This window comes from Palaemon carinicauda, chromosome 18 (genome assembly GCF_036898095.1).
Source record: "Palaemon carinicauda isolate YSFRI2023 chromosome 18, ASM3689809v2, whole genome shotgun sequence".
NCBI classification, from domain to species: Eukaryota; Metazoa; Arthropoda; class Malacostraca; order Decapoda; family Palaemonidae; genus Palaemon; species Palaemon carinicauda.
In genome coordinates this window covers 108,355,787-108,383,286 of record NC_090742.1, presented here as the reverse complement: position 1 = coordinate 108,383,286, position 27,500 = coordinate 108,355,787, and the positions used below count along the sequence as shown (strand labels likewise).

The following is a 27,500-nucleotide window of genomic DNA, read 5'->3' as shown; positions in this document are numbered from 1 at the left end:
TAAATTTATAGACATCAACACTCAACCCAACAAAGGGTCCAGTCTTTATATGGCAATTTGCCACAGTTCGGTGGCCAACAATACACTCTTGCTCCAATCAACTTAACTGATCAGTCACTTAGGTGGTGGTCATCATCATCATCATCATCACAAACATAGAGAATATCTTATTTTACTGGCCGGGTCATCAATGGTTAAAAATTCTCTATCACCTATCTATTCCAAAAATTATTGTACAGTCTGGGTCTTCATCATCAAGCTATTTGTGTACGTACAAGGCCGGCAAACAACACAGTTCAGGCCAAAATACAAAAAACTCCAAAGGAGGAATTACGGCCTGCTAAAAAAAAAAAAAAAAAAAAAAAAAAAAAAAAAGACTTACGAACACTCCTACCTAACTAAACTATCGCACTATAATCAAAGAAAAATAATATACTATCATTCATAATCACTCCTAGCAAAGATGAATAAATTGTACTTACTGTTGAAATAATTAAACACTTCCACGCTGGTAAAAGAATAATAATGATAAAGCAGCATTCACACAACTTCCTCTGGCTGCAGTCAAATCAAAAAGAGCATTCACCCCCAAGACATTCACCACTGTACTAACCTAGCTAAACATAAACAAAGAACCTCGATTATACTGTCTTTCTCACAACAAACAATCATTACACACGCACACAATCTCTCTCTCTCTCTCTCTCTCTCTCTCTCTCTCTCTCTCTCTCTCTGTGTGTGTGTGTGTGTGTGTGTGTGTGTGTGTGTGTGATTTGGCAAACAAAAAATAAAAATAACACAAAAATTAAACGTCCACACTATAAATACCATAATTAGTGATTTGTCACACTGATGATTTTTGTATTAGCAGGTTATAATCATGAATATGGTCAATTGTTCAATACATGCCTCTTAAGCCTGTCTGCTCTCTTGTTTGATTAAAGGCTAGTTGTTTTTATTCTATTCAGTCTAATACAATCTTTGTAAATAGTTTATACATTAGGAGAGTAAACTTATTGGGCGGTAATTTCCAAAATGTTAAGTATCCCTTTTTGTGAATTAGTATAATGATGAAGTTTTTCCGACCTGCAGGTACTGAACATTAAGGTAGACACTTTGTGTAAAATTCAGCCAGTTTTACTGGTGTGAAATCTCCTCCATCTACTATTAAATCAATTTATAGGCCATCTTCTCATGTTGCTTTACCTCTTTTCATACATTTCAGTGCTTTCTTTACTTCTGCTACTGTTTCTCCCTTTCTTTAAAGTTTCCTCAATTTTGGTTTGATTTAGAACAAGTAATGAGGGTAACTGGTAATAAAGAAGACTGGACAATGAATGTTAATAAGGATAGTGAAGGAAATGTTTTATTTGTATTAACATTTGGCAGAAAATCTAATAGATGATGGTAAGAGGAAAAAAGCTGCAAGCCACAAAATAGGTAAAAAAAAAAGAATTGGCAGGATGTGTGTAAATGTTTGATATGAAACTTTAATTTCTTATGGGAAAAAAAGGAAGAAATGTTTTAATGTTTGTTGTGTTGAGCCAATTCTTCTGAATAGATGTGAAGTGTGGAGGTTGAGTGCTAATGGAGTAAAGAGTATTAAATACTGCTGAAACTATATGGCAAACGTAGGATTGGTCGGGTGAGAAGTGTGGATATGTGAAGATGTATTGAAAAGGTTTGTGTAAATGCAAGGAGGGATCAAAGTATTTCGATGTGTTTTGAGCATGTGGATAATTGATTGATTTAAAGAGTTCTCTGGCCTTCTGACATTAAAGGTCATTAACACCGATATCGTTTGTTATAAAAGAATAAATGAATGTTGAATTTAAAACTATAAAAGTGAATATGTCCTTATAGAAATTAAATAACTTTCAGTAGATCTGCATCAGAAATAAATCTAAAAATAATGCTAACAAAATACAACACATTCTGCCCAAGAATCTTGGCATGGATGAACCTGCCATACTCAAATCAAGCCTCATACAGATATTCATTTCTTACAATGCTAAAATGGGGCATTTGGTCATCAAACGGTCGTCACAATATGGCTGATGTTTACCACTCGTCAGAAACTCGTATGTCAACTGAATCTGACCCATTCAGACAGAGACGACAAAATGTAGTCTCCCACTTTTGTGGCATCATGTTATATAACATTCGCAATTTCTCTCATCTTATTTCCATCTAAATTATCCCAATGCTGTTGCCAATTATTATAAAAAAAAAAATCATTACTTGGTAAAAAAATCAATATAGACGATGGGATATCTTCTTGGTAGCAACTTAGCTGTGTTATTCTTTGACAGTAAATCTGCCTCCTCAAAGGCCAACTACATGTGCCGAAACCCAACAAAATTAAACTGTAATACCTCTCAGCCCAATAATAAAGATCCATTCTAAAATCTTATAACAAAATTTACTGAATTAAAAGCTTATAAAGCTTGTAGGACACTTCTTGCATCACTAAAAATTGAAAAATTCCCCTCGTCTTTTAACGCTATTTTCTTAAAAGCGGTTAGTACGCCATATAGTTCAGCAGTGAATATTGAAGATACTAGGGGGATTACACCTCTACAATTAAAAGCACTGCTTTATACTCCAAATCTAACATAAGCATCAGATTTGAAGCCGTCAGCAAGGATAAAAGTTTATTCCCTATGTTCTGCAACATTTTCTGAAAAAACAAACCGGGCTTCACCAGGCTTCTAAGTCACTCATATTCTTTTTTTTACCACAATAAAACATTTACAAAAAGATAACTCTGGTAATTTCCATCAAGGGTTGATGATATCCTAAATGAAAACACTATTTCTATCTATATTAAGACTATCAATTTTTTTACCGAAAAACCCTTAAGGTTGTGGAAATTTTGGCCGCACCTCTAAATATCTACAAAGCCTCACAAGGTTTGCAGTATGGAATGCTAAGAATCAGGAATTCTTTGCAATCTAAATCAATAACGAACAACAGAAGTCCTTTGGTAAAGGTCTAAAAGTAATTTTCCAGTATCAACAAGGAGGCTTGGGATAGGTGAAGTTCGAAAAACTCTCAAGTGGCCACTCTAATACCAGTATGGTGTACAGAATCTACAATTTTTAATTAGCTTTGGGTTGGTGAGGAGTATATTTCACACCCAAAATAAGGCCTTCTACAACATCAAAATAGTTTTCCCATCTTCTCCCAATATGTATGGGGCCTAACTTTTAAAAGAAACATTCAGACCCTCTAGACATTTTACATTTCAGACTTCCAAGTGAGGAACCCATGTCAGCCTGCAGTCAAATATCAACCCCAAAAATCTAGCTATACTAACACATGGGATCCATTGACCTTTCATGTATATATCAGGGTCTGGATGTACTCCCCGAATACAAGATATGGACAACAATAGTTTTGCCCAGTGAATAATTTTGTCTATTGAGAGTTTTAGTTTTCTCTCAACCATTGCCATTCTAACTCCAGCAAATGATATGGAGATATCATCTACATTCAGTGATGAGAGCACATCTAGGGGAATGACAGAGGATATCCCATTTATGGGTAATGCAAATAGGGTAACATTCGGCACACTACCCTGAGGAACTCTTCTTTCCTGACATTTCCTCGCTGACAGAGTTTCACCAAGCCTAACTTGAAAAAATCTGTGAAAACATCCCAAATTATGAATCATTCTACGTATACCATATCTTCATGTAGTATCATATGCCTTTTCAAGGTAAAATGAAAGACAGTTACATGGTAATGTTTTGAGGCAAAGGCATCACAAATAAAGGATTCAAGACATACCAACACGAAAGTCATTGGATAAGTGGATAAGTGATAAAATATTTTTCTTCTCCAGCTACCACACCAGTCTTGCTCTGACCATCTTCTCCATGATCTTACATAGACAATATGTAAATGTAATTGGTCAATAGTTTGCAGCTAAAAACATCCTTATGAGGTTTTAAAAATGCTAAAATAAAGGCTAGTTCCCAGAGAGTTGGGTACTTAAAATAAATAACTGAGTATTAACAGCTACATGTTTAATCATTGCTCATGGAATACTATTGGGTCCATAGGCTGTATCATTGCAAGTAGCAGGTGTGGAATCAAATTTCTTATTCCTCCTTTTCTGTTGTAAAATACACTATTTTCTCTTCTTCAATGTTTCTATATTGGTGTCCAGGACTTGCTTTACAGTTGCATAATACGTCGGAGAAAAGATCGCCCAAAGCATTGCTAACCTCAGTTGCTCCAGCCACATACTGACCATTCACTTTCAACAATGGTGGTGGGTTGGGGATGAATTTGCCCGATCCTTTTTACTTTCCTCTATACAAAAGATGGTGGTGTTTTACTGTTGACTGAGAAAACAATTGATATCTAAGACTAGTACCGAGCTTCTTTCACTGCATGGTGGAAATGTATTCTACATTTCTTGTATATAATGAAATTCTCCTCAGTACATTGTATATACAATCGGGTTAAGAAATTTTCTTATAGCTCTGTGCAGGGCAGTTAGTTCTGAAGACCAACAAAGGACTGATCACTGTTTGAATAACCCTGTGTTTTTGGGAATTAAATTAACTCCTGTTGTATGTAGAGTTCCATTCAATAAATATATGGCCTCATCTATGCTTTCAAACTGTTCTGCATTCCCTTCAATTTTACTTAGCTCTCTAGTCTACCTTGTCAAGGTTCCATCATGGCGATCTCTGTAAGGGTATTGTTGGTTTTTTATAATAATTTGAGCATGATCACTAGTATGCCAATCATCTAACGTTCTCCAATCAAAATCGAGAAGGAAGTTAAAGCTTGCAATAGAAAGGTCAACGAATGACATGAAGTGTGTGGACTCATGTATTAAAGAGTCCAATATCTTCAATTTTCCACAATTCATGATAATGATAATGTTGTCCCTTGTGTTTGCTACAACATGGCCGCATAAAGGATGTCTACCATTCAAATATACCAGTAGGAGAAAAGGTTGAGGGAGAAGATGAATAGCCTGTACTATAATTTGTACAACCGCGGCCTAACGAGATTTACAAATAGACAACTATATTTGAGGAACATTTCGACTAATGTATATAAGACTTCCTTCATGGCCCTTCCTCATAGATCATATATTGTCCTATACTCACGAAGACAAGGAGTATTATCATCAAGCTTACTCTCCTGTAGGTATACAATTATGGGGGGAGTGTTCCCAAATGAGGAGCTTAAGTTCTCCATGTCTGGCCCTTAGTCCCAGACCATTCCATTGAAAATGGAGGAAACATCTGTGGTTTATTTTCTGAAAGACATCTTGGATGAGGTATCCCATTTAACATTATTTCCTATACGCTTCGTTAGAGAGGGTCTTGATAAATTAGGTCTTACAAGTCTTTTTTCATGATCTTTTGACCTAATTGTTGAGGAGGATGGTGGACCTCAATTTGAATTTTTGATCGATCAAGTTTTTCTCTTTTTGATCTGAAATAACAGACAAAACATCATACCAATTTGGTGTCATAGCTTTAGTGTTCTTAATGGATTGGGGTTAGAGAGATGGAGGTCTTAATGGAATGGGGTGAGAGAGATGAAGGTCTTTCTCTTTTCAAATCAGGAGGTGGAGAGTTATCAAGTTTAAGCAACTTCCCCACTACAGGGGCACTTTTTTTTTTTTTTTTTTTTTGGTAAGATGAACCTCCATCAAATCAGGCAAGGACATAGCCTGAGAGAGATTAATACTATCCTTTGTACTGGGGGACAAAGGTTAAATAGCAATGGGGAATGCCTTATTGTTAATACAGTGGCAAAGCTTCAGGGGGTGATATTCTTGCCTCATCATGCACCACCTTATCAGAAGATAGTGAATTTCTTTTCAAAAACTTCTTAAAGTAATAGGTGGGTTATATGTCTCCTGTGGTATTTTTTCTCCTGATTTCGATGTCTTTGTAAAGCTTGTTGATTTATTAAAGTCTCTTTGCATACCCCACACTTGAATGTTTAATACTGGATTTATTGAGGGCAGCTTCTTCCAACATATATAGTTGGCTGCTCGTATCAGTAGATTCATTATTAGAGTTGCAATTCAAGCACCTTACTTCAAGTGAACATTCTTTATGGTATAGATTGGAGCAAATACTAAACATTTTTTTATTCTTATAAACTTTAGACGGATGCCCAAATATAACGCAATTAAAACATATTATTGGCTTCTGCTTAAATGGCTGAACTTTAATCCCCTCATTTTCTGTGTCAATGTGGGAAGGTACTTCAGCATCCTGGAAAGTAATGATAATCATTGATGCTCCAGAGACCTTATGCACTTTCCATACAGTTAAGAAAACATGGCCAGTACCTCTTCTTCCATAAACTCATGGAAATCTAGATGGGGTTTGATATCACACTTTATTTTGACATCCATCATCATCTGTCTTTGAATTGGATAATATAATAGTGTGTGTGTCTGTGATTTGTCATTTATATCCGAGATATATCTCCAGGTGCGAAGGTTTTCCTTTCTTTTGAAGAAATTTGCAGATCTTAAAATAATATCCTGTATCCCTTGCAAATTAAGCAATAAGCCAAAATGGTGGTTTTAGCTTTCTTTGGGAAGGTATAACTACCTCGATATTTCTATAAATCCAGTCTGCAAGTTTGTATACATCTAAATTCTTTGGTACCCCCCTCCCACAGAGCACCCTTAATGTTCAAATTATTAATTTTGATATTTATTACATTACAGATCACATTAAATGCTTCATTATGATTATTAACGGATATCCAAGACTCCCATTTGTAATTTTCAAGTCTAATTCTAATTTCTTTGACTAAACCGTAACATTCTAATAGAATTTTGGTTATATGCAGGATTCTCAGTTTCCCTGTGTTACCCAAATAAATCTATTTGTGAATATTGGAAAGATGGTCCATTTTAGATACTAAGTTGTCAACAGATTTTTCTTAAAATAAATTACCAGAGGTCGTCAACAGTACCAGGGGAGTTAGCATTTTCAGGGAATGCTGCATCATTGTTTGAAAGGTCCATAATAAAGGTTGTGGTTTTGTTCATTGGTTAGTGTTAGGGTGGTTTACCCGATTGAGAATAATAAAGTATCATATGTTAGAAAGGAAATTTGCATTCTCCACTTTCACAGTATAGGGAGTTTCAGACAAATCATTCATGAGAATTTATACATATGCCAAACCTCCGTTAACTAGCTTAGTTTACGTCGCGGGAAGTAGGGTAGTGTCTGAAGAAAGAAGTACACTATGTATGTTGTATGTACATTGTCGTCATTCTTTTAATTCCCAGCTCAAAACATGAGGGAGGTTGGAAAAGCATTGGGGAATTTGAGGTGGGGCAACCTAGAACTGGGCGACCTACATCGCAGAAGTCACGTAGCTAAAGACAACCACCTATCTCCTGGAGGAAGCACCTGATCCCCACAGAGACAGGTGTCATGAAAACTCGGTCTTGGAAGTAGGGTGAAAGGAGTTGGGTGCGGACCATGGTCGTGTACTCCCGTCGCCACTGGGCACCAAGTACGTCCAAACTAAACTCCACTAGGTTGCGATTTTAGGAGTAATGTTTGCCTCAGACTTATAATTGACAAATTGGTGACCTCACAGTGGGATAAAGAGGATTAAAAATAATTGTAATAATAAGCAAAAGACCGAGTGCCGCAGCTGCCAAATATTGACTTTAGAAGTGACCAATGATGAAATAAGAAAAATGAATGAGAGGGAAATGAAGACGCATGAGATGCAAGAAAGAGACATCTCAGAAGAAGAGGAAAGGAAACAAACTTTGAAAAAAAAAAACAGTTAAAAAGCATAATGAAAGAAGATAAAGGATAAATGGATGTCCTTAGAAAAATTAAGAAAATCCTGACAATGATGTCGAGAGTAGTAGTAGCCAGGAGGGATGGTGTGAACCAGTCACCCATGGAGCACCAGCAAAAAAACAGAACTTAGCACCCTTCCGCGAGAGAGGCAGGCCGGAACAGCCGACGCTGGAGGGAGGAGCCATTCGTGAGGAAACACACTCGTCCTCAAGAGGACGAAACGGCAAGGTTCCTGTGGGAAAAGAAGACAATTGACAATATGTTCAGTTTACCGTCGGGGGAGCAACAGCATCGAAACTGGCCATTCGAGATGGCAGGTCAGGAACCTTCTATGGGGCCCTATCAGCCAATCATCAGGAGTAGTTGGGGTGCTCGTAAATGCCATAACTAGGGAGGACTTCATCGTCAAATCAACAGCAGCAGGTGCTCTGACAAACATGGGGCACCCAAGAAAGCCAAGCACCCTTCCAAAAATTGGAAGAGGTCCCAGAGAGCAATTGTAGGACAAAGGACCTAAGGCAAACCACAGCAATTAACCCACACAGAAGTTAAGTAACGTGGTATAAAATCTGTGGTTTTATGATTAATAAATATGTTGTAAGATTTTGTTAAAGTGTAGAGTAACGAAGTTATAATTCTGTTTACGTAGTGTTAAAGTAAAATGAAGAATACTAGTTTTGATTGAAGAAATTAACAAGTCAAGTAAAATGTTTTCAGTGTTAAAGCTTTGAGTAAAGACTGATTTTTCTTTTCATAAAAGAAAATAAATAGTATTAATATTGTTGCTGTGTGGATAACTAAGAAATTTTTCTTTACACTGTGTAAACTGTGAACCTTCACTGCATAGATTCTTTGGTTTAACGTAGTTTGTTCTCAATATTTAAGACCTTCATTGCCAAACGTGTTAAATGTGTTTTTTGGAAAAGAAGTAGGGTCACATATTGAAACAATTCTGTGTTAATGATAGTTATTTAATTCGAGAGAAGAAATATTTCGGTCAGTTTGAATATAGGATGTTAGTTATTGCTTGTAATTCAGAGCTAGTCTGTGAAGTTTTTATGATGTCCTCTTTAATCATGTACATGGTAAAATTATGGAGAAAGAAGTGTAACAACTTCATTGATAATTTGGGAAATTCATGTCACAATATTTTTTTACGTCACACGTCGTATTACCGATAATTAATACTTAACTCGTTATGAGATGTTTTAAAAAAAAAAAAGTGTTAATCTATTGTTTGTCAGTTTTTGTCTGGAGATCATCCTATTTAATAAAAAGGAGTTTATTAATGTAATAGTCAAAGTATTGTAACTACAGTTGGCAACAGTTTGCTAAGTAATTTGAAATTTGTCGCGAGTGCAATTTAAAGCCATTGCATTTAATTTCTCTTAGTTAAGTGTTTCATAATTGATTTGTTTCACTAGCGTTTCGGTCTGATGACATGGAGCATAGTTGACAAATCATTCAAAGTAAGTAACGACAAATGATTTAAGGGGCATGGCCGAATACCAATATATAGGGGTATAGGAAGAAAAACACAAAATCCTGAAAAAAATTCACTGAGCTTCGTATGGCAATGGAGAATCTGTATACGACATATTTTGTCAAAATTCCTCTTAGTTACAGGGTAATTAGTAAAAGTAACTCATTAAACCAAAAACATTGTTCCCTGCAAGAAAATGCAGTATTTCTTCTGTTATCGTAAATTTTGATAGTCATTACATTTTAATGTAAAACAAATTTTGAGCAATGGCATCTGCATGACTCACAAGACGATGTATTAAATGGTTATTACACCCTCCGGCACTCAGTCCTACCACAAACCTCATAGAGAGTACACGTTTGAGTTTGACCTGTGATATTCACTCGTTTTTACATCTAGTTTTCTTTGTTTCGACAAGAATATCAACATTCCACAAAGGAAAAGATACTTTCAACAACTCGCCAACATAAGGAAGAAGAAAATTCACTCTAATAAGAGTTCAGAAGTGGTTAATATCGGCAAAATTATCGGAAGTAGTGAAGGAGAGAGATGATGGAGCGACTGTCTCGCCTAAAGAAGCAAGATATTGAGCAAAGGATCTTCATTCATGATCAAATTATGGTAAATAACTTTCTTTTGGTTTATTAATATCCAAAAAAAGAACATAAAATTCATAATAATCATGATCTATTAACATTTTCTTTGTAAAAACACAAAGGAAAACTTTGAATGCCTGTATCTCAAAATTATACTTATTGACCTTCAAATTCTATCTTCTCCCTTAGTTTTAAACATATATAACTGAAATCTGGTATATAACTTGGAAAGACATTAAAAAAAATCAAATGTTGCCCTCTTATTTCCAAGTTTTGTTTCATTTTTTTCTTTCTATTTTTTTTTACCGATTTGGGGGATTTTTTTTTAGCATAATGAAAAAATTCATATCTAGCAAAAAAAATTACTTTTAGAAAAATACTCTTTATTTGATTGGAGGTCTGCATCAAGTCGATATAGGATAGTAATCCCAGATCTTAATATTGATTAACAAGGGAGGAGATAGAATTTAAAAAAAATTCATTTCCAGGATAAATCACCCTGGCGTTGTAAAACCGAAGGTCACAGGCAAAAGTCCTATGCAGTTTGGAGATGTCCTAGGTTACCTCATTAAGTGGCATAAATGTCAAAGTGCTATCCTTAAACAGTGTCAATGACCTTAGATGTCAGGATGCCAGAAAACCTTTAAATCCATCAATCAATCAACCTATCCTTAAAAAAACGGCATTAGCCAGCCAGCCTCCTTAATAGGGAGAATGAATATATTTCAAAGCCAGGGTAATTCAAGTTAAGATGAGAGGAATAAAGCGAACGTGATGATGTGTGAATTTCCTAAGCACAGCATTATGACATCCCAATCACTGTGTGAATAGTACATCCTGAGTTTTTTTATTTTTTTTTTTTTTTTTTTTTGCACATCACAATCATTGTGTGAATAGCGCATCCTGAGTAGTTTTTTTTTTCTTTTTCTTTTTGCACTGAAAAGATATTTAAGATTTTGACAAGTTATGTTCTTTCTTTTGACTTAGAAGTCAGAATTAAGACTGTTTTTTCAACTCTGTAGAGAACTGCGTATTTTGGAAAAATCGTGACTAATAAGAAATTGATTGTTATTAGGTGATATCAGGCAACATGATAAAAAGAGGAGAATTTAAATTGTTACTTAGGTCTGTCCATTTCTTTTAACTTGCGAGAACATATAATTAACATGAAAAGTTTCAGAAATGAATGAGCAATGACGAACAAGTTGCCGTAGACTTTTTCAGTTTGTGTCAAGGTATAAAATAAATGTTCAATGTGTGTGTAAGAGCACATATGTAGGACACAGTAGTTAGGAAAGTTGTGGTGGAAGTTAGAATTTAATAAATAAAAATCTCATGTTTCAGAAATAATCGCCCATATGAACACTTTCTGAGCAACAATTCAGAACCATTTACAAACAACGAGAAATTCAGAAAACAAAACGTGACCTAAAATTTTGACTTTGTTGTCAGAAAGACCATACTTGCCTGTCACTCAAGTTGCAAACATGTGACGCCTATGTTTGAAAACAAATTAGTCTAGCATTAAACTCTAATTTGCTGAGACACAGAAAGATATGGCAAGAGACATAACCAATAATTTTAGGAGTAAGGAAAATTCCAAAATACATAAAGTGGACGAATTTGAGTGCTTCTTTAACTGATTAACATAAGGGGGCTGGATGATCAGGATAAACTTGGAGTTAGAGAGTAAAATATAAATAGCCATACGATTGCCCCTCATTAGTTAATTAATGCCTAATAAGAAAGAGTAACAGTTGATTTCATGTCAGACTATGTTAGGAAATACGAATATTCTTATATCGAATTATAACAAAACAGGCAATTTTGGTTGTGATTAAGAGATTAGGTGAATCACTGGGAGATAGTCGAGTAATTGAGGTTTTTGTGCTGTTTTATGACAGCAATAAGAGGCTAGTTAGGCGAGTTGATGACTTATGTAAGTCTCAGTGACTTGCCTGAAAGCATAGGGAACTGTCCTTAATGTGTACGACATGCAGTTTTTTGTTCCTTTAGTTTCATTTATGCCATGATACCCTGTTATATGCATAACCTAATAACGTCATTTTAAGGTTTTGAGCGTTGCTTCGTTTTTAATTCTCATTTTCGACTTTTTTGCATGATAGAGTTCTTAAAATGTTTGTTTCTTTTTTAATGTTTTAAGTTATAAGTCTTAAGCTAGATAAGTGATGTAAAAAAAATTACGAGATTTGTGTAAGAGTTGTGAAAACGTAAGTGCCGTGTGGAAGAAGGTAGAAGATGAGCGGTTGTTTTGCTGTTAGTGTGGGTAATGCTCTCTTTTGCCAAAAATTTTGATGATTAAGGCAAAATGAGCATCAGCTGATTTGTCCCATGAAAGCCATGTGCATGAAGAATTGTGTTAGCATACGATCGTGTGTATGAAAAGAGAGAGAGAGAGAGAGAGAGAGAGAGAGAGAGAGAGAGAGAGAGAGAGAGAGAGAGAGAGAGAGAGAGAGAGAGAGAGAGAGAGAGAATTTTCTTTACTTGAGCATTGGGATGCACTTATATTTTTTTATGTCTCTTGTTGTAAGTTGACAGGTACAGATTAAAACTAGGGAATTCTGGACATTACTGTTGTAGATATGAGGGATTAGTTTAGTTTGTTCAAAGTCTGGTTGGACTGATGTTCTGTTGTAAATGATTATGATGCCCTACTTGAGCCCAGTTGAGGGGAGAGGGGAAGGAGGCCAGATACTTATGCTGGCGAAACCTGTCTCCGTAAATGATGCTATGTTGCCTTCAAAGCAAGATGCTTTGAGGATGAAAAAAAAAATTGCGCCTTTATAAAACATTAAATAATATCCAATAACAGATTCTTTTACACATTTTTGTTGTACAATAATAAAACAATATCCTGTAAAAGATTTCAGCCACTAAACTAAAAAAAATTTGAAAAGAGGATAGATTTTTTAGACAAAAAACACACACTTTTTTTTCTCTTTTCAGGAAACGTTCCCTTTTGGTTACTCCCCCCCCTCTGGATCTCAGCAAATGGTGCTCAATTATCAAAGAATAAGTGCTTAGAATAGTTTTAGTTTATTTCCATATTTAGACAAGGTGAATTTTTTTGTAAGGTCTTTTCTTTTGTATACTTATTTTTTTAATTTTTTTGTAATAAATAATTATTTTGGACTTAGCTTTTATTTACTTTTTTGATGATTAGAATATTCTCTGAATTTTTTTTTTGTTTGCTATTAAAAGGTTGTGAATTGATCTGTAAATGAATTTTTTATGAATTTTTTTTGGACCTCTGGTCAAGGTCGACCCACGATACCTATTTAAGGTGGTCAAATAACGATACCTATCCAGGGTTAAGAAGGCAAGCATGTGGATAGAATGGATGACAATTGATTAGTGAAGAAGTATTAATTGACTAGTGCTATAAAGTAGGATGAAAGGCAGAAATATACAGTACATACGGCAGAACAGACCGCATAAAAGCCGTCTGAAAGAAGTCTTAATATCTTGGAAGCAAGATAAGGGGGCAATGGCCATGTGGAGAGGATTTCGACATGCTGCTAGACCACTCATTCAAAGAGTGGTTTTCTTCTAAGGAGTTGTGTTAGGTAAAATATACTTTAGTTGAATATACACTAAGTAGCATTTGGTCATCAAGTATTTTTCATAATATATATAAATATCAAACAAAAGGGGGAAACTGAGACAGTGAAGATGATTATACAAAAAGATACTTCACAAACAGCAAATGCCACTTTAGTATATGAGATGCAAAAATTTTAGGAGTGAAAATGTAGCTTACGTTTAATGGGTGCCTGAATATTGAGAGAGAGAGAGAGAAAGAGAGAGAGAGAGAGAGAGAGAGAGAGAGAGAGAGAGAGAGAGAGAGAGAGAGAGAGAGAGAGAGAGAGAGAGAGAGAGAGAGAGAGAGAGAGTGTGTTACAATAATATTGGATGCCTCAAAGACTTTTCAGTCAATCTGCAGAGACTTCATTTGCTCTTCACTAAAGAGATTTAGTTCAAGCATTTAGAGAGCTCTTATGATCTTGTCTAACTTGTTCTTGAACTCATTTACCATGTTATTGTTTACTACATCTGCTTGAAGTCTATTCCAAGTTTTTGCTATTTTGAATGTAAAGAAATTGCCTTATTAAAGTGGTTTTGTATCTTTTCAATTCTAGTTTGAGTCCGTTACCTATGGAGTGATTTGTGCTAAGTGTGAATAGATTGGTGTAATCTACATTTGTTATTCCTTCAAGAATTTTGAATCCCTTCATTAACTATCACCTTAGCCGTCAAGTTTGTAGATCACCTGAAGTTCAAACTTTCCATCCTCCGTTTATATCCAAATTGCCTTAGTGTTGGAACTAGTTTGGTGGCCCTAGCTTGTACTGCTTCCAATCTATCTAAATCCTTCTGAATACTTGAAGCCCAGAATTGTACTCTGTATTCTAGATGGGGTCTTACTAGTGATTTGTACAGGTGTAGTACAGTGTCTCTGTTTCTGCATTTGAATTGACTCTTTATATGACCTATTACAAAAAAGCATAACAGAGGCATATCACTTATGTCAGTTATGAAAATATATACAGTAATACCTCGGCTCTCGACCCTAATTCATACAGGAATTGTGGTCGAAAACCAATATGTTCGAAAACCGAAAGAATTTTTCCCATAAGACATATGTAAACTAGATTAATTTGTTCCCAAGCACCAGATAAATGTTCACATTTTAAAACTAAATATTGTACTAATATGTAAAAATGTGTATATAAACTATTTAAAACTACATACATAAAGTATAAATTTGATGGCATACAGGAATGTAGGTGGAGGAAGGAAGGGGGAAGGTTACTGTTTTGAATGGGAGTCCCCTTCTATGAAAGCAGTGGGTAACATGCCATCGTAAGCAGTTTTTTTTGTCTTTGTTGCACTATTCTCCTGAAGTGGGACATAACACACTCATTAAAAATGTTCACGGAACAATTTGCCTCAACTGTGTCCGGATGATATTTCTCCACAAAAAGCTGCAGTTCACTACATTTTACACGCATTTCATTGGTTAAGACACCTGAAACCTCCTCCCTTCCTTCATCCTTTTCTGGTGAAAGGTCTTCTACCATATCCTTCTGCTGCTGTTGTTGCAGATGCAACAACTCTTCGGTTGTTATCTCAGTAGAGTATCCTTCCACAAGCTCATCAATGTCCTCTTTTTTCGACCTCAAGTCCCAAAGTTTTCCCCAGGGTCAGAATCTCATCAATGATAGCACTTCTTTGACTGGAGAATCTGATTCAGACTGAAACCCCTCAAAATCTCTCTTCGGTAAACATTCTGACCACAGTTCTCTCCATGCCAAATTTAACATACGGTATTTTACAACACTTCATGCACTGTCAATGAGATTCACACAGCTCAAGATACTAAAGTGTTCTTTCCAGAATTCTCGAAGTGTTAGCTATGTGTCATAGATCACCTCCAAACACTTTTGGAAAAGGGCTTTTGTGTACAGTCTTTTAAAATTCGAAATGATCTGTTGGTCCATGGGCTGAAGAATCGGCGTCGTATTCGGCGGAAGGAATTTAACTTTGATGAAACTGAATTCATCAACTAATTCATCCTCTAAACCTGGGTGGTGAGCAGGAGCATTGTCCATGATTTACACATTTTATTGCCAAATTTTTTGCTGCTAGATATTCCTTCACTTGGGGGCAAACACCTCATGCACCCATTCATTGAAAAACTGTGGGGTCACCCATGCCTTTGTGTTTGCCCACCACACAACAGGCAATTTACTTTTCATTATGTTTTTCTTTTTAAAGACCCGAGGGTTGACTGAATGATAGACGAGCAAAGGTTTTATTCTACAGTCACTGATAGCATTTACAATCAAGGAAAGAGTGAGATTATCCTTCATAGGCTTGTGCCCAGGTAGTTATTTTTTCTCCTATGTAATGTACGTACTGGCCGGCATTTTTTTCCAGAATAACCTGTTCTCGTCCTAATTAAAAACCTGTTGAGGAAGAAACTGTTCTTCCTTTACATAAACATTAGACTCTTTAACAAAGCTTTCGGCTGCAGCTTTGTTCGAACTTGCTGCCTCGCCATGTCTTGTTTGAATGTTTCGAAACAACCTCTACTGGCTTTGAACAAAAAAGTTTCACTTTCGGCACTTTTACTAGGCATTTACTTTTCAAGGTCACCATAAAGTTGTAAGGCTTTTTCGCAAATAAAAGCTTCACTAATGCTATCACAGGCTAACTCCTTTTCCCTATGATTATTAGTAGCTGCTTTTCCAATTTTCCTTTTCATTTGCTTCGTTATCAAAGTCCCAGCTTTTGCAATATTAGCTGCATTTATCACTTCTTCATTCTTGGGGAAAGTTGAAATAGTTGATTTTGGAATGTCATACTGTGCAGCGGGATCCGAAACAAGAATGCCATTCTCAAATTGGCAATTATTTCCTTTTTAGTTCAATTGTCATTCTCACTGTCTTCTTCTTATCTTTCTGTTCACTTCTGGCATTCTTTGGACCCATTATGAATGCCCAGAGTTGATAATGAAAGCATAAAAATTCAGATTAGCACAATCTGAAACACAGGGGAATGCATGAGTCTTCCTTCGATGGTAGGCTGGCTCAAACTAATGCCGTGAAGTTGGAGGGGGATGCTGTTTGGACCGGTTCAGGTCGACTCGGCTGGTCGAGTTCCGAAAATTTGTTCGAATACGAAGACATATTGGACTAAAATTTTTAGGTCGAATACCGTTCTAGTTGTGAGTTGTTCAAGTACTGAGGCTCCACTGTAGTATGCTTATTCTAAAGAGACTGGAGAGAAAGATTGATGAAAAGCTGAGAGATGAACAAGCAGAATTTAGAAAAGGTAGAAGTTGCACTGACCAAATTTTCCTTTTGGGACATGTTGTACAGTAATGCGTAGAGTAAAGAAATCCCCTTTTGTTGGCATTTGTGGACTATGAAAAAGCCTTCGATAGTATGCACCGGCAAATTTTAAGGCGAGTCCTGTGTTATTATGGAATTCCTCTTAAAACATGTAAATTTGATTAAGTCTGTTCATGAGCATAGCAGGTGCAAAGTTCATGTTAATGGAGTCTTATCAAATGTATTTCCTGTGAACAGCGGAGTACTCCAAGGGAATGTGTTGTCACCTATATTGTTTATCCTCCTCAAGGATATTTAATGTGTAGAACAGTCAGAGATGGTAAAGAAGGATTGGACTGGATTGGTGATAGGAGTTTAGCAGACATAGAGTATGCTGATGATGCTGTCCTTGTTAGCAGAACACCACAGGATTTGCAGTGCTTGCTTACCAGAATGCATGATATATCACTCGAAGTTGGGCTGAAGATAAATAGAAGAAAGGCAGAGATGATGAGAACGGAGCATGCAATAGAATATGAAATATCATTGGAAGGAGAAAGGATTAATGAGATAGAATCAATTAAGTATTTAGGAACTATGATCTCCAATACAGGGTCTTTAGAATTAGAGTTTAGTGAAAGATTGAAAAAAGCTAATCAGACAATGGCTAGGTTAAGTAAAATTTGGAAACCAAATCGCCTAATTACATATAAAAATCAGGCTATATATCAGTTCAGTGAGATCTGTGTTACTCTATTGACATGAGTCACGGTATGACAATGAAACAAACTCCAATAGATTTAATAAGTATGAGAACAAAGCCTTCAAAAAGAAATTGGGAGTTAAATGGTAGGACTGGATTAGAAATGATGATGATAATAATAATAATAATAATAACAATAATAATCTTAATAATAACAACAACAACAACAACAACAACAACAACAATAATAATAATAATAATAATAAGAATAATAAATGCGGATGACATCATGATGTGGAGTAAGCTCATCACACTCCCCCAAGAGATATTAGTTCACCAAACGTTTAGCTGGGTTCCACAAGGCACTAGAAGAGTTGGAAGACCCAGACGTACATGGCTGAGGACTAGGAAGCCCGAAGTAGGAGATGATGAATGTAGAAGTATTGAATTAAAAGCTCAAGATAGAGACGACTGGTGAAATCTAACCGAGGCCTTTCTGTCAATGGGCGTAGGAGGAGATAATGATTAGTTTTTGTACTTTCTTTTGAGCTTTTCTGCTCTATTCGGTGAACTTCAAATCCTTGCTGATAATAATACCGAAATCTTCCTCCTGGTCCACACTTTCTATTCCATCACCCAGCAGTGAGTAATCTGATTGTGGATTACTATAACATATGTGCAGGACTTTACATTTCCCACAGTTGAAAGGTATTTGCCCTTTTCTGGACCATTTTTCTAGCTTCATTAGATCCTCTCTTAAGGCTTCTACGTTTTCTGAGTTCGCAACATTTATGCCTAGTTTAATACTGTCGGCAAATTTGGCCATTTTACTAGTTAATCCTAAATCTATGTCATTAATGTAGATCAGAAATAGTAATGGGACAAGGATGGATCCCTGTGGTACTCCACTTGCAACTGATGCCCACTCTGAAGCTTCACCATTAATCACAACACTGTTTTCTGACTCTTAGCCAATCTTCAATCCATTCAGCTGGCTCGTCAATGATGCCCAGTGCTCTAATTTTGACCATTAATATTTTATGAGGAACTTTGTCAAAAGCCTTTTGAAAGCATAGGTATATGATGTCTATTGCCTGTTTTGGTCATAAAGGCTAAACATATTTTTGATAAATTCCAAAAGATTTGTCACACATGATCTCTCGTCTAAAACCATGTTGGCTGCCTATCAGAAGATTGTTTTTCTCTATAAGTTCTACTATTTATTCTACTATAATTAATTAAGAAATTTTGCAAGGTACTGAAGTTACACACACAGATCTGTAGTTGCCAAGTTCTTCTTTTTGTCCCTTCATGTAGACTGGAGGAATATTGCCTAGTTTCCATCCTAGTAGTGCCTTTCTTTCGTTGGCTATCTTTTGAAACCTCTTATAAAAGTGTGGGGTTCTCTCTTCTTCTAGTTCTATGGTCTCTCTTTTACGAAAATCATCTAGACCTGGTGCCTTAGACTTACTAAGTCCTTTTAATTTCTTTTTGACATCATCCATTGTAAAGGTAATTCTATTGATTAGTTGTGGTCCTTCATAATTGATAGCTGGGGGGGGGGGGGGTCGTTGATTCTTCCTTAGTGAATGCAGTTGTGGAATATGTATTCATCAGCTCGGCTTTTTCCAAATCATGTTATAAAATTACCCTCCGAGTCTCTTAATACATGAGAGAGAGAGAGAGAGAGAGAGAGAGAGAGAGAGAGAGAGAGAGAGAGAGAGAGAGAGAGAGAGAGAGAGAGAGAGTGGGGTAAATTAGCATGAAATCCTGTTACACAATGGAGATGCCTTTCATCTTTACGGGTAGAGAAAAGTAAAGTCTAACAGTAACTAGAAGGGTAATTTCACGAGACAATTTCGTTACAAGTTTTCAATAGAAAGTCGTGTGCTTTATATGTTTTGTTTTTCTCAGACCAGGTTAATATTTGGTGATACTACTTCTATTCACATTTCACTTGTAATATTGAATCAAGTAGAATTTCCTAAGGACTTTGTAGAAACTTTACAATGATCTTTTTTTTTTAAATGAAATAGCCATCTCAAATATAATAAAAAAAAAAAAAACTATCTTGAACTACTTATTAACTGATACGGTATGACAAACAAAGCAACTTTATGCTCATCGATAATGCATCAAGAAACTTCTGCACTGTTTCTCAATGCTCTGCACTCTGCAATGATAAATTGGAAAACTTCTGTCTCTAGACACTTATTACATTGACTGTTGGGGCAGGAAAAAAACTCCTGTGACTAAACCTCTAATGCTATGCTCTTCAATGCTTAACTAAAATGTCATAAATCTAAACAAAAGAATAAGGCTCTCCTAATGTACTTACCAAGAAGTGGTTCATTTTCAACGGAGAAATCTGTTATTTGGACGTCATTAACAATCGTAGATACGGCTCGTGCGTTTAATCTACAAAGAAAAAATACCGTTTCATTAGAATATTATTAAAAAAATTTAAATACTTGCACAATATCATATATACAGGTGTGTATATATGAATCTATCTATACATATGCACACACATTATATATATATATATATATATATATATATATATATATATATATATATATATATATAGGCTATATATACACATATATATATCTATATATATACATATATGTGTGTGCGTGTGTATATATGAATAAATACTGTATATATATATATATATATAAATATATATATATATATATATATATATATATATATATAAATATATATACAGTATATATATGTATACTGTATGTATATATACATAATATACATATATGCATATATACTTATATATATATATATTTATTTATCTATATATATAATATATATACATATATACGTGCATATATATACAGATATATATATATATATATATATATATATATATATTTATATAACATATATATACATATATATATTTATATATAACATATATATATATACATATATATAATATATGTGTATATATATAAATTTATATATATACATATATATACGCATATATTCAACCATATATATATATATATATATATATATATATATATATATATAATATATATATATATATATATATATATATATATATCATCATCATAATAATCATCTCCTACACTTATTGACACAAAGGACCTCAGTTAGATTTCGCCAGACGTTATCTTTGCCATTCATCATCTAATTCGCGCTTCATAATCTTCAACCAATTATGCCTGGGGCTTCTAACTCTATTAGTGGCTTGTGGAGACCAGTTGAACGTTTGGTGAACTAGTCTCTCTTGGGGAGTGCAAGTAACAAGCCCAAACCATCTCCATCTGCCCTCACCATGATCTCATCCACATATGGCACTCGAGAAATCTCTCTTAAAGTTTCATTTCTAATCCCGTCCTTCCATTTAACTGCCAATATTCTTTTGAGAGCTTTGTTCTCAAATCTCCTGAATCTATTGGATATTGTTTCATTGTCATACCATGACCCATGTCCATGCAGTAACATCGATCTCACTATACTGATATATAGCCTGATTTTTTTATGTAATTTCTGGCGATTTGACTTCAAAAATTTTACTTAACCTAACCATTGTCTGATTTTCTTTTCCCATCTTTGATTAAACTCAAATTCTAGAGATCCCGTATTAGGGATCATAGTTCCTAAATATTCAAATGATTCCACCTCATTAATCCTTTCTCCTTCCAATGATATTTCATTTTCCATTGCATAATCTGTTTTCATCATCTCTGTCTTTCTTCTATTTATCTTGAGCAAAACATTATGTGATATTTCATGCACTCTGGTAAGCAAGCATTGCATATCCTGTGGTGTTCTGCTAATAAGGACAGCGTCTTTAGCATACTCTAGGTTAGCTAATTTATTGTTACCAATCCAGTCCAATCCTTCTCCACCATCCCCAAATGTTCTATGCATTACAAAATCCATGAGGAGGATAAACAACATAGGTAACAACATATTGGCTTGGAGTACTCAGCTATTCACTGGAAATTCATTTGATAGGACTCCACTAACATTAACTTTGCACTTGCTATGCTCAAGAATACTTAATCAAATTTGCATATCTAAGAGGGACTCCATAATAACGTAGGGCTCTCCACAAAATTGACTGGTGCACAATATCAATGGCTTATTCATAGTCCACAAATGCCATAAAAATTAATTTCTATATTCTACACAATGCTGCACCACGTCTTAAAAGTGAAAATTTAGTCAGTACAACTTCTACCTTCTCGAAATCCTTCTTGTTCATCTCTCAGCTTTTCATCAATCTTTCTCTATAGTCTCCTTAGAATGAGCATACTATAAATTTTCATGACAACTGGCGTCAGTGTGTAGCCTCTTAATTATTGCAATCGGTCAAATCTCCTTTTTTGTCATTTTAATCAACAATCCTAGCTCCCATTCTTCAGGTTTTGCCTCTTCACGCCACATTCTACAGAATAATCTTGTAAGTATTTTGAGTCACTTATTTTTGGCTAGCATCATCGCAGCAATTATTCCATCGTATCCAGGGGTTTTCCATCTCTTGGGTTTTTTAATGACTTCGATTTCAAACACAGAGAATTCATGCATGGGCATATCAAGCTCATCCACGACTAATTCAATAAAATTTGCATTGGAATCGCCACAAGAGATAGGTGGTAGAGTTCCTAAACCAGATCAGGAAAAGCTACCATAAAACACCTAAAACCTAATAAAGAAAAGATTAGAAGCGAGGGTAAAATACAAGAGAGATGAAGCAGAATTAGCAGAATTATCCAAAACAATAAACTAACAAAGATATTCGTAAACACAATCAGACGAAAACTGATGAAACAATGAAGAAAGGAAGAAACATCAAATTGATGAAAAGAAGACTTGGAACAGGGCACCAACTGATGTTTGCTTTCAGGGATGAAAATAGAATTTTCAATCACAATAGAGATGGAGTGGTAAGAATTGCTGAGGATTTTTATACAATGATACACATAAGAAAGAACTTCCCAATAGAGATAACAAAACACCTGAACTGGTACCAAACGTAACAGTAGAAGTAAAGAATGTATTAAAAGGCATGAAGAAGCAAGGCAGAAGAAGATGGCCTAACAATTGATTTAATAAAAAACAGAGTAGATTTCATAGTAGTATAACGGGCTGAATTCTACACCAAATGCCTGCAAGAATACTCTATACCTACAGATTGGAAAAACTCTCAGTTAACTAATTCACAAAATGGGTGACACAAGATACCTAAAATAATACCGCTCAATAAGTGTACTCTCCATGATATATAAAATACTTACAAATATCTTAAAAGCCCAAATAGAAAGACAGCTGGACTTTAATCAACCAAGAGAGTAGGCAGGCTTTAGAAGGGGGTATTCAACAACTGACCATATCCATGTAATTAACCAGAGAATGGAAAAAATTTAACAGTGTGTGACAAACCACTATGTAAAGCATTTATAGGCTATGAGGAAAGCTTTTTAATTCTGTCAAAATATCATCAGTAGTGAAAGCCCTTAACAAATAAGAAATAGAAGAATCTTGTGTAAGATCACCCAGATATCTAAACAGGAGGTATACCCAATCCCAAAACTAAATAAAGATAGTGAGAAGATTCTGATCAGGAAGCGAGTTAGACAGGGAGACCTCATCTCTCCAAAATTATTCACAACTTGCCTAGAAGTTTTTAAGAACGTACATAGGGAAAACGTAGGAATTATCATTAATGGAGAATATCTCATCAACTTAAGATTTGCAGATGACATAGTTGTGTTTACTGAATTATTGGAGAAATTAAAAAAGATGATAGAAGATTTGAATAGAGATCAGCAATGTAAGACTGAAAATGAATATGAGTAAAACTAAGATGTTCTATGAAAATGCAAAGAACAAAGATTGTTAATGAGTGTACATACATAGGGCCGACAGTGTTTCCCGATGACACGAAACCGAAATTAAAAAAGGAATAAGCATGGGATGGAGAGCATTTGGTATACAAAATGAGATTATGAAAATTAAAAGATCACTTTCTATAAAAAGAAAAATATTTAACGAGACGATCCTACCAGTATTAACTTATGCATCAGAAACTTTGAGCATTACTAAAGCCTTAGACCATAAGCTAGTTACAACTCAAAGAGCTATGGAAAGAATAGTGATGGGAATAACACTAAGCGACAGAAAAACCGCAACATGAATATGAGAGAAAACTAAAGTAGAGGCTATTCTAACAACATGTAAGTAAAAGAAATGGACATGGGCAGGACATATAAGAATGACAGGCAATAGATGGACATTAAGAATAACAGAATATGTCCCTAGAGATTATAAAAGAGGCAGGGGAGGGAAGAAAAAGATTGACTAACAAACTGAGAAAGTTTGCAGGTGTGGACTGGTATAGAAAGACCATAAACAGATGCAATTGGAAGGGCATGTCTGAGGCTTTTATTCTGCAATGTTCTATTAACAGCTGATGATATATATATATATATATATATATATATATATATATATATATATATATATATATATATATAATGCATGTAATATATACATATTGATATATATATATATATATATATATATATATATATATATATATATATATGTATATATATATAATATATATATACATACATATATATATATATATATATATATATATATATATATATATATATATATATATATATATATATAATGCATGTAATATATACATATTGATATATATATATATATATATATACATATATATATATAAATATATATATATATATATATATATATATATATATATATATATATATATATATATATATATATATGTTCATACCTATATGCATATACTGTATATATCCAAGACTAGGGAAATCCATCTTGCTGAAGACCTCAAAGAAGTAGACGAACTTAAAAAAAGAGGAAGATCAGACCTAATGCATAAAAAAGTTAAATTCAAATTAATATACAGAGAAGAGGTGGATTGAGAATCATTGAATTAGAAAGGATTATGGAGTAAAGCTAAAATATCCAGCAGATGTAGGGAAAAATGGATGGAACACGTTGAAGACCTATATGATAAGAGACCAAACCTTCTGATATAGAAATAAAAGAGGAAGAAGTAAGATATGATAACATTGGTCCTGATTTGTTAAACAGAAAAATCGCAGTAGCTATAAATGAACTAAAAATAGTAAAGCTCCCGAACCAGACGATATGCCAGTAGAGTTCTTAAAACAAAAAGTCTATGGGGAGTTACCAAGGAAGAACTGAAACTATTACGCCATATGATTTATAAGAATGGAGACTGGTCAGAAGATCACACAAAAATCTGCAGGATTGCGTCCCTGAGAAACCAAAAACAAAGTACTCAGAACATTAAACAATAAGCTTAATCAGTCGTGCATCAAAAATAATGCTTAGAATATTAGCAGGGAAGTTGAAAGCAAAAGCTGAAAAATATATTAGAAAGGACCATTGGATTTAGATCAGGATGTGAGACATGGGAAGCAATTGGCTGCATGATGATAATGCAAGAAAAGTTCTAAATGATAATGAGGAAATGTTTCTTTGTTTAATAGACTTTGTGAAAGCATTTGATAGGGTTCATTGGACATACTTCGGAAAATTCTAAAACGCATTTCCACTGATTGGAGAGATAGAAGGTTGATAAAATAAAATATATGTAAATCAAACAGTAATACTACAAATTGCAAATGACGATTCGGAACCTAGAACAGTTGGAAGTGGAGTAAGACAGGGATGTTCCCTATCACCAATTCTGTTCAACATCTGTGCAGAAGCAATTATGAAAGAATGGCAGGAAGACCTGGAAAGTAGCAAGAAGGTGGGAGGTGAAATAGTGAAAACTATAAGGTTTGTTGATGAAAAGGTAGTTGTCTGTAGCACAAGAGGGGGTTTACAGAGGATGATAAATAATAAATAAGATAAACAGGACAATAGAGAAGTATGGATTGAAAATAAACATATCCAAGACCAAGGTAATGAGAACTGCTGCAAGAATACAAGGACCTCGAGGAGTATTATTATCAAGCTTGCTCTCCTTTAGACATAAAATAATGGGGGATTGTTCATAAACGAAGAGCTCAAGTCCTCTATATTTGGCTCTTAAACCCTGACAATTTCATTGCAAAATGGAAGAAAAACTATGGTTTATTTTCTAGAAAACACCTTAGAAGAATTTTTCCTATTAATAATTTTTCATCTAACATGATTTCCCATTGACTTCTTCAGAGGGGGTCTTAATAAATTGGGTTTTGTAGTTGTCTTACTGTGTTCTTTTTATCTAATTGATTTATGTTGTCTTCTGTTGATCCAAAACATATATATTTAATGCAATCACTTTCATGTTCCTTATGGAAGGGGACAAGAGAGAAGGAGGTCTCTCTTTTTCAATGAAGAGGCGGTGAGCTACCAGGTTTTGCTCATTCCTCATCTGATAACTTGGTTTTAATTAGAGCCTCAAAATCAGACAGTGACATAAACTGAGAGGTTTATATTATTTGTTTGTAATGAGAAATGAAGGTTGTACAGAGATTGGCAATGATCCAGTGTAATTACACAGTGGCAAAGCCTCAGGAGGCAATATGCTTGCCTCGTCCAGCAGGATTTTATCATTGGATGTATTTCTTTTACTATACCTGCTGGCAGTATTAGGTGACTTTTTTTATCTCCTGCAGCAAATTTCCACTTTCACTTAATGCCTTTGCATGGCTGCTTGATTTATTCAATAGTTTATAGGCATGCACCCCTCTTGTGTGCTCTACACTGAATATGTTGAGGACAGCTTCTTCCAATTTATAAAGCTTGCAGCTCCTATCAATGGATTTACGATTCAAGTTGAAGTTCAAACACCTGGTCTCAAGTGTACTCTCTCCATGGCAAGATTTTCATCTAGGCCAACTTATGAAGTATGTCCAAATGTAAAACTATCAACACACAGCAGTGGCTTCTGTTTGACAATGCCAAAATTAATTCTTTCCCTTTCAATGAGTAGAAAGGTACATCAGCATCCTGGAAAGTAAGGATAATCTTTAATGTTCCTGGGACTTTATGCACTTTCCATACAATTAATGGACAAATGGCCAATATCTCCACTTCTGTAAATTCATACGGGTCTCTATTGATAATTACTCCCCTTCCATAGCTAAAATTTAGGTGGGGTTTGACATCTAATCTAATATCACTAGTCTTTAAATTAAACTATGAGAATGATTTGGCATGGATGAGGTAACTATTTTTTCCAAAACAAGATATATCTCCAAGGGCGATGATTCATACTTTGGCCTGAATTGAATAACAAATTTTAAAGTAATTCCCTGTACCCCCTTCAAGTTGATCAACAAGCCACTTTGGAGGCGTTGGCTTTCTCTGGGATGGCTTAACGTCTACAACTTTCTCAAACAAGGCTGCAGGCTTGTATACATCAAAAACTTTTGGTACTTTATCACACAGAGCACCTATGATATTGATCTTATTAAATCTAATAATCATTATGTGACCAATTGCGTTAAATGCTTCATCACAAATATTATAAGATATCTGTCACACAACAGGTTGTTCATCCAGATAGTTTTCACGAAGTCAAAATCTTCCGTCCTTCAAGAGATGAATTAGTTAATGTAATAAATTTCTGTTTAGGCAACTAATAGCAGTGCTATTTATTCAGACAATAGAAACAGTATTTTTGTTCTTTTAGGCAATCTTTCTGGTTCCACTACCTTCTTTTCTGCAGTTTACTCTATTCATCTTCACCCAATAGGTTAACTAATGCACTGTAATTGTTCAGTGGCCACTTTCCTCTTGGCAAGGGTAGAAGAGAGACTTTAGCTATGGTAAGCAACTCCTCGAGGAGAAGGACACTCCAAAATCAAACCAATGTTCTCTAGTCTTGGGTAGTGCCATAGCCTCTGTACCATAACATTCCACACTCTTGGGTTAGAGTTTTCTTGCCTGAGGGTGAACTCAGGCACAACTATTTTTTTCTTTATCTTATTTCTCTTTCTCTTGTTTTGTTAAAAGTGTTTA

At 34.8% G+C, this 27,500-nt stretch overlaps 1 protein-coding gene across 1 annotated transcript in view; it reads right to left on the bottom strand.

Moving 5' to 3' along the window:
• Positions 1-27,500, bottom strand: part of LOC137657943 (delta-1-pyrroline-5-carboxylate dehydrogenase, mitochondrial-like) — a 194,130-nt gene that overhangs the window by 89,636 nt on the left and 76,994 nt on the right. Inside the window, exon 2 of the mRNA XM_068392656.1 lies at positions 19,801-19,880. Coding sequence (XP_068248757.1) covers positions 19,801-19,880 — 80 coding nt within the window. The remainder of the gene's footprint in view (positions 1-19,800; positions 19,881-27,500) is intronic.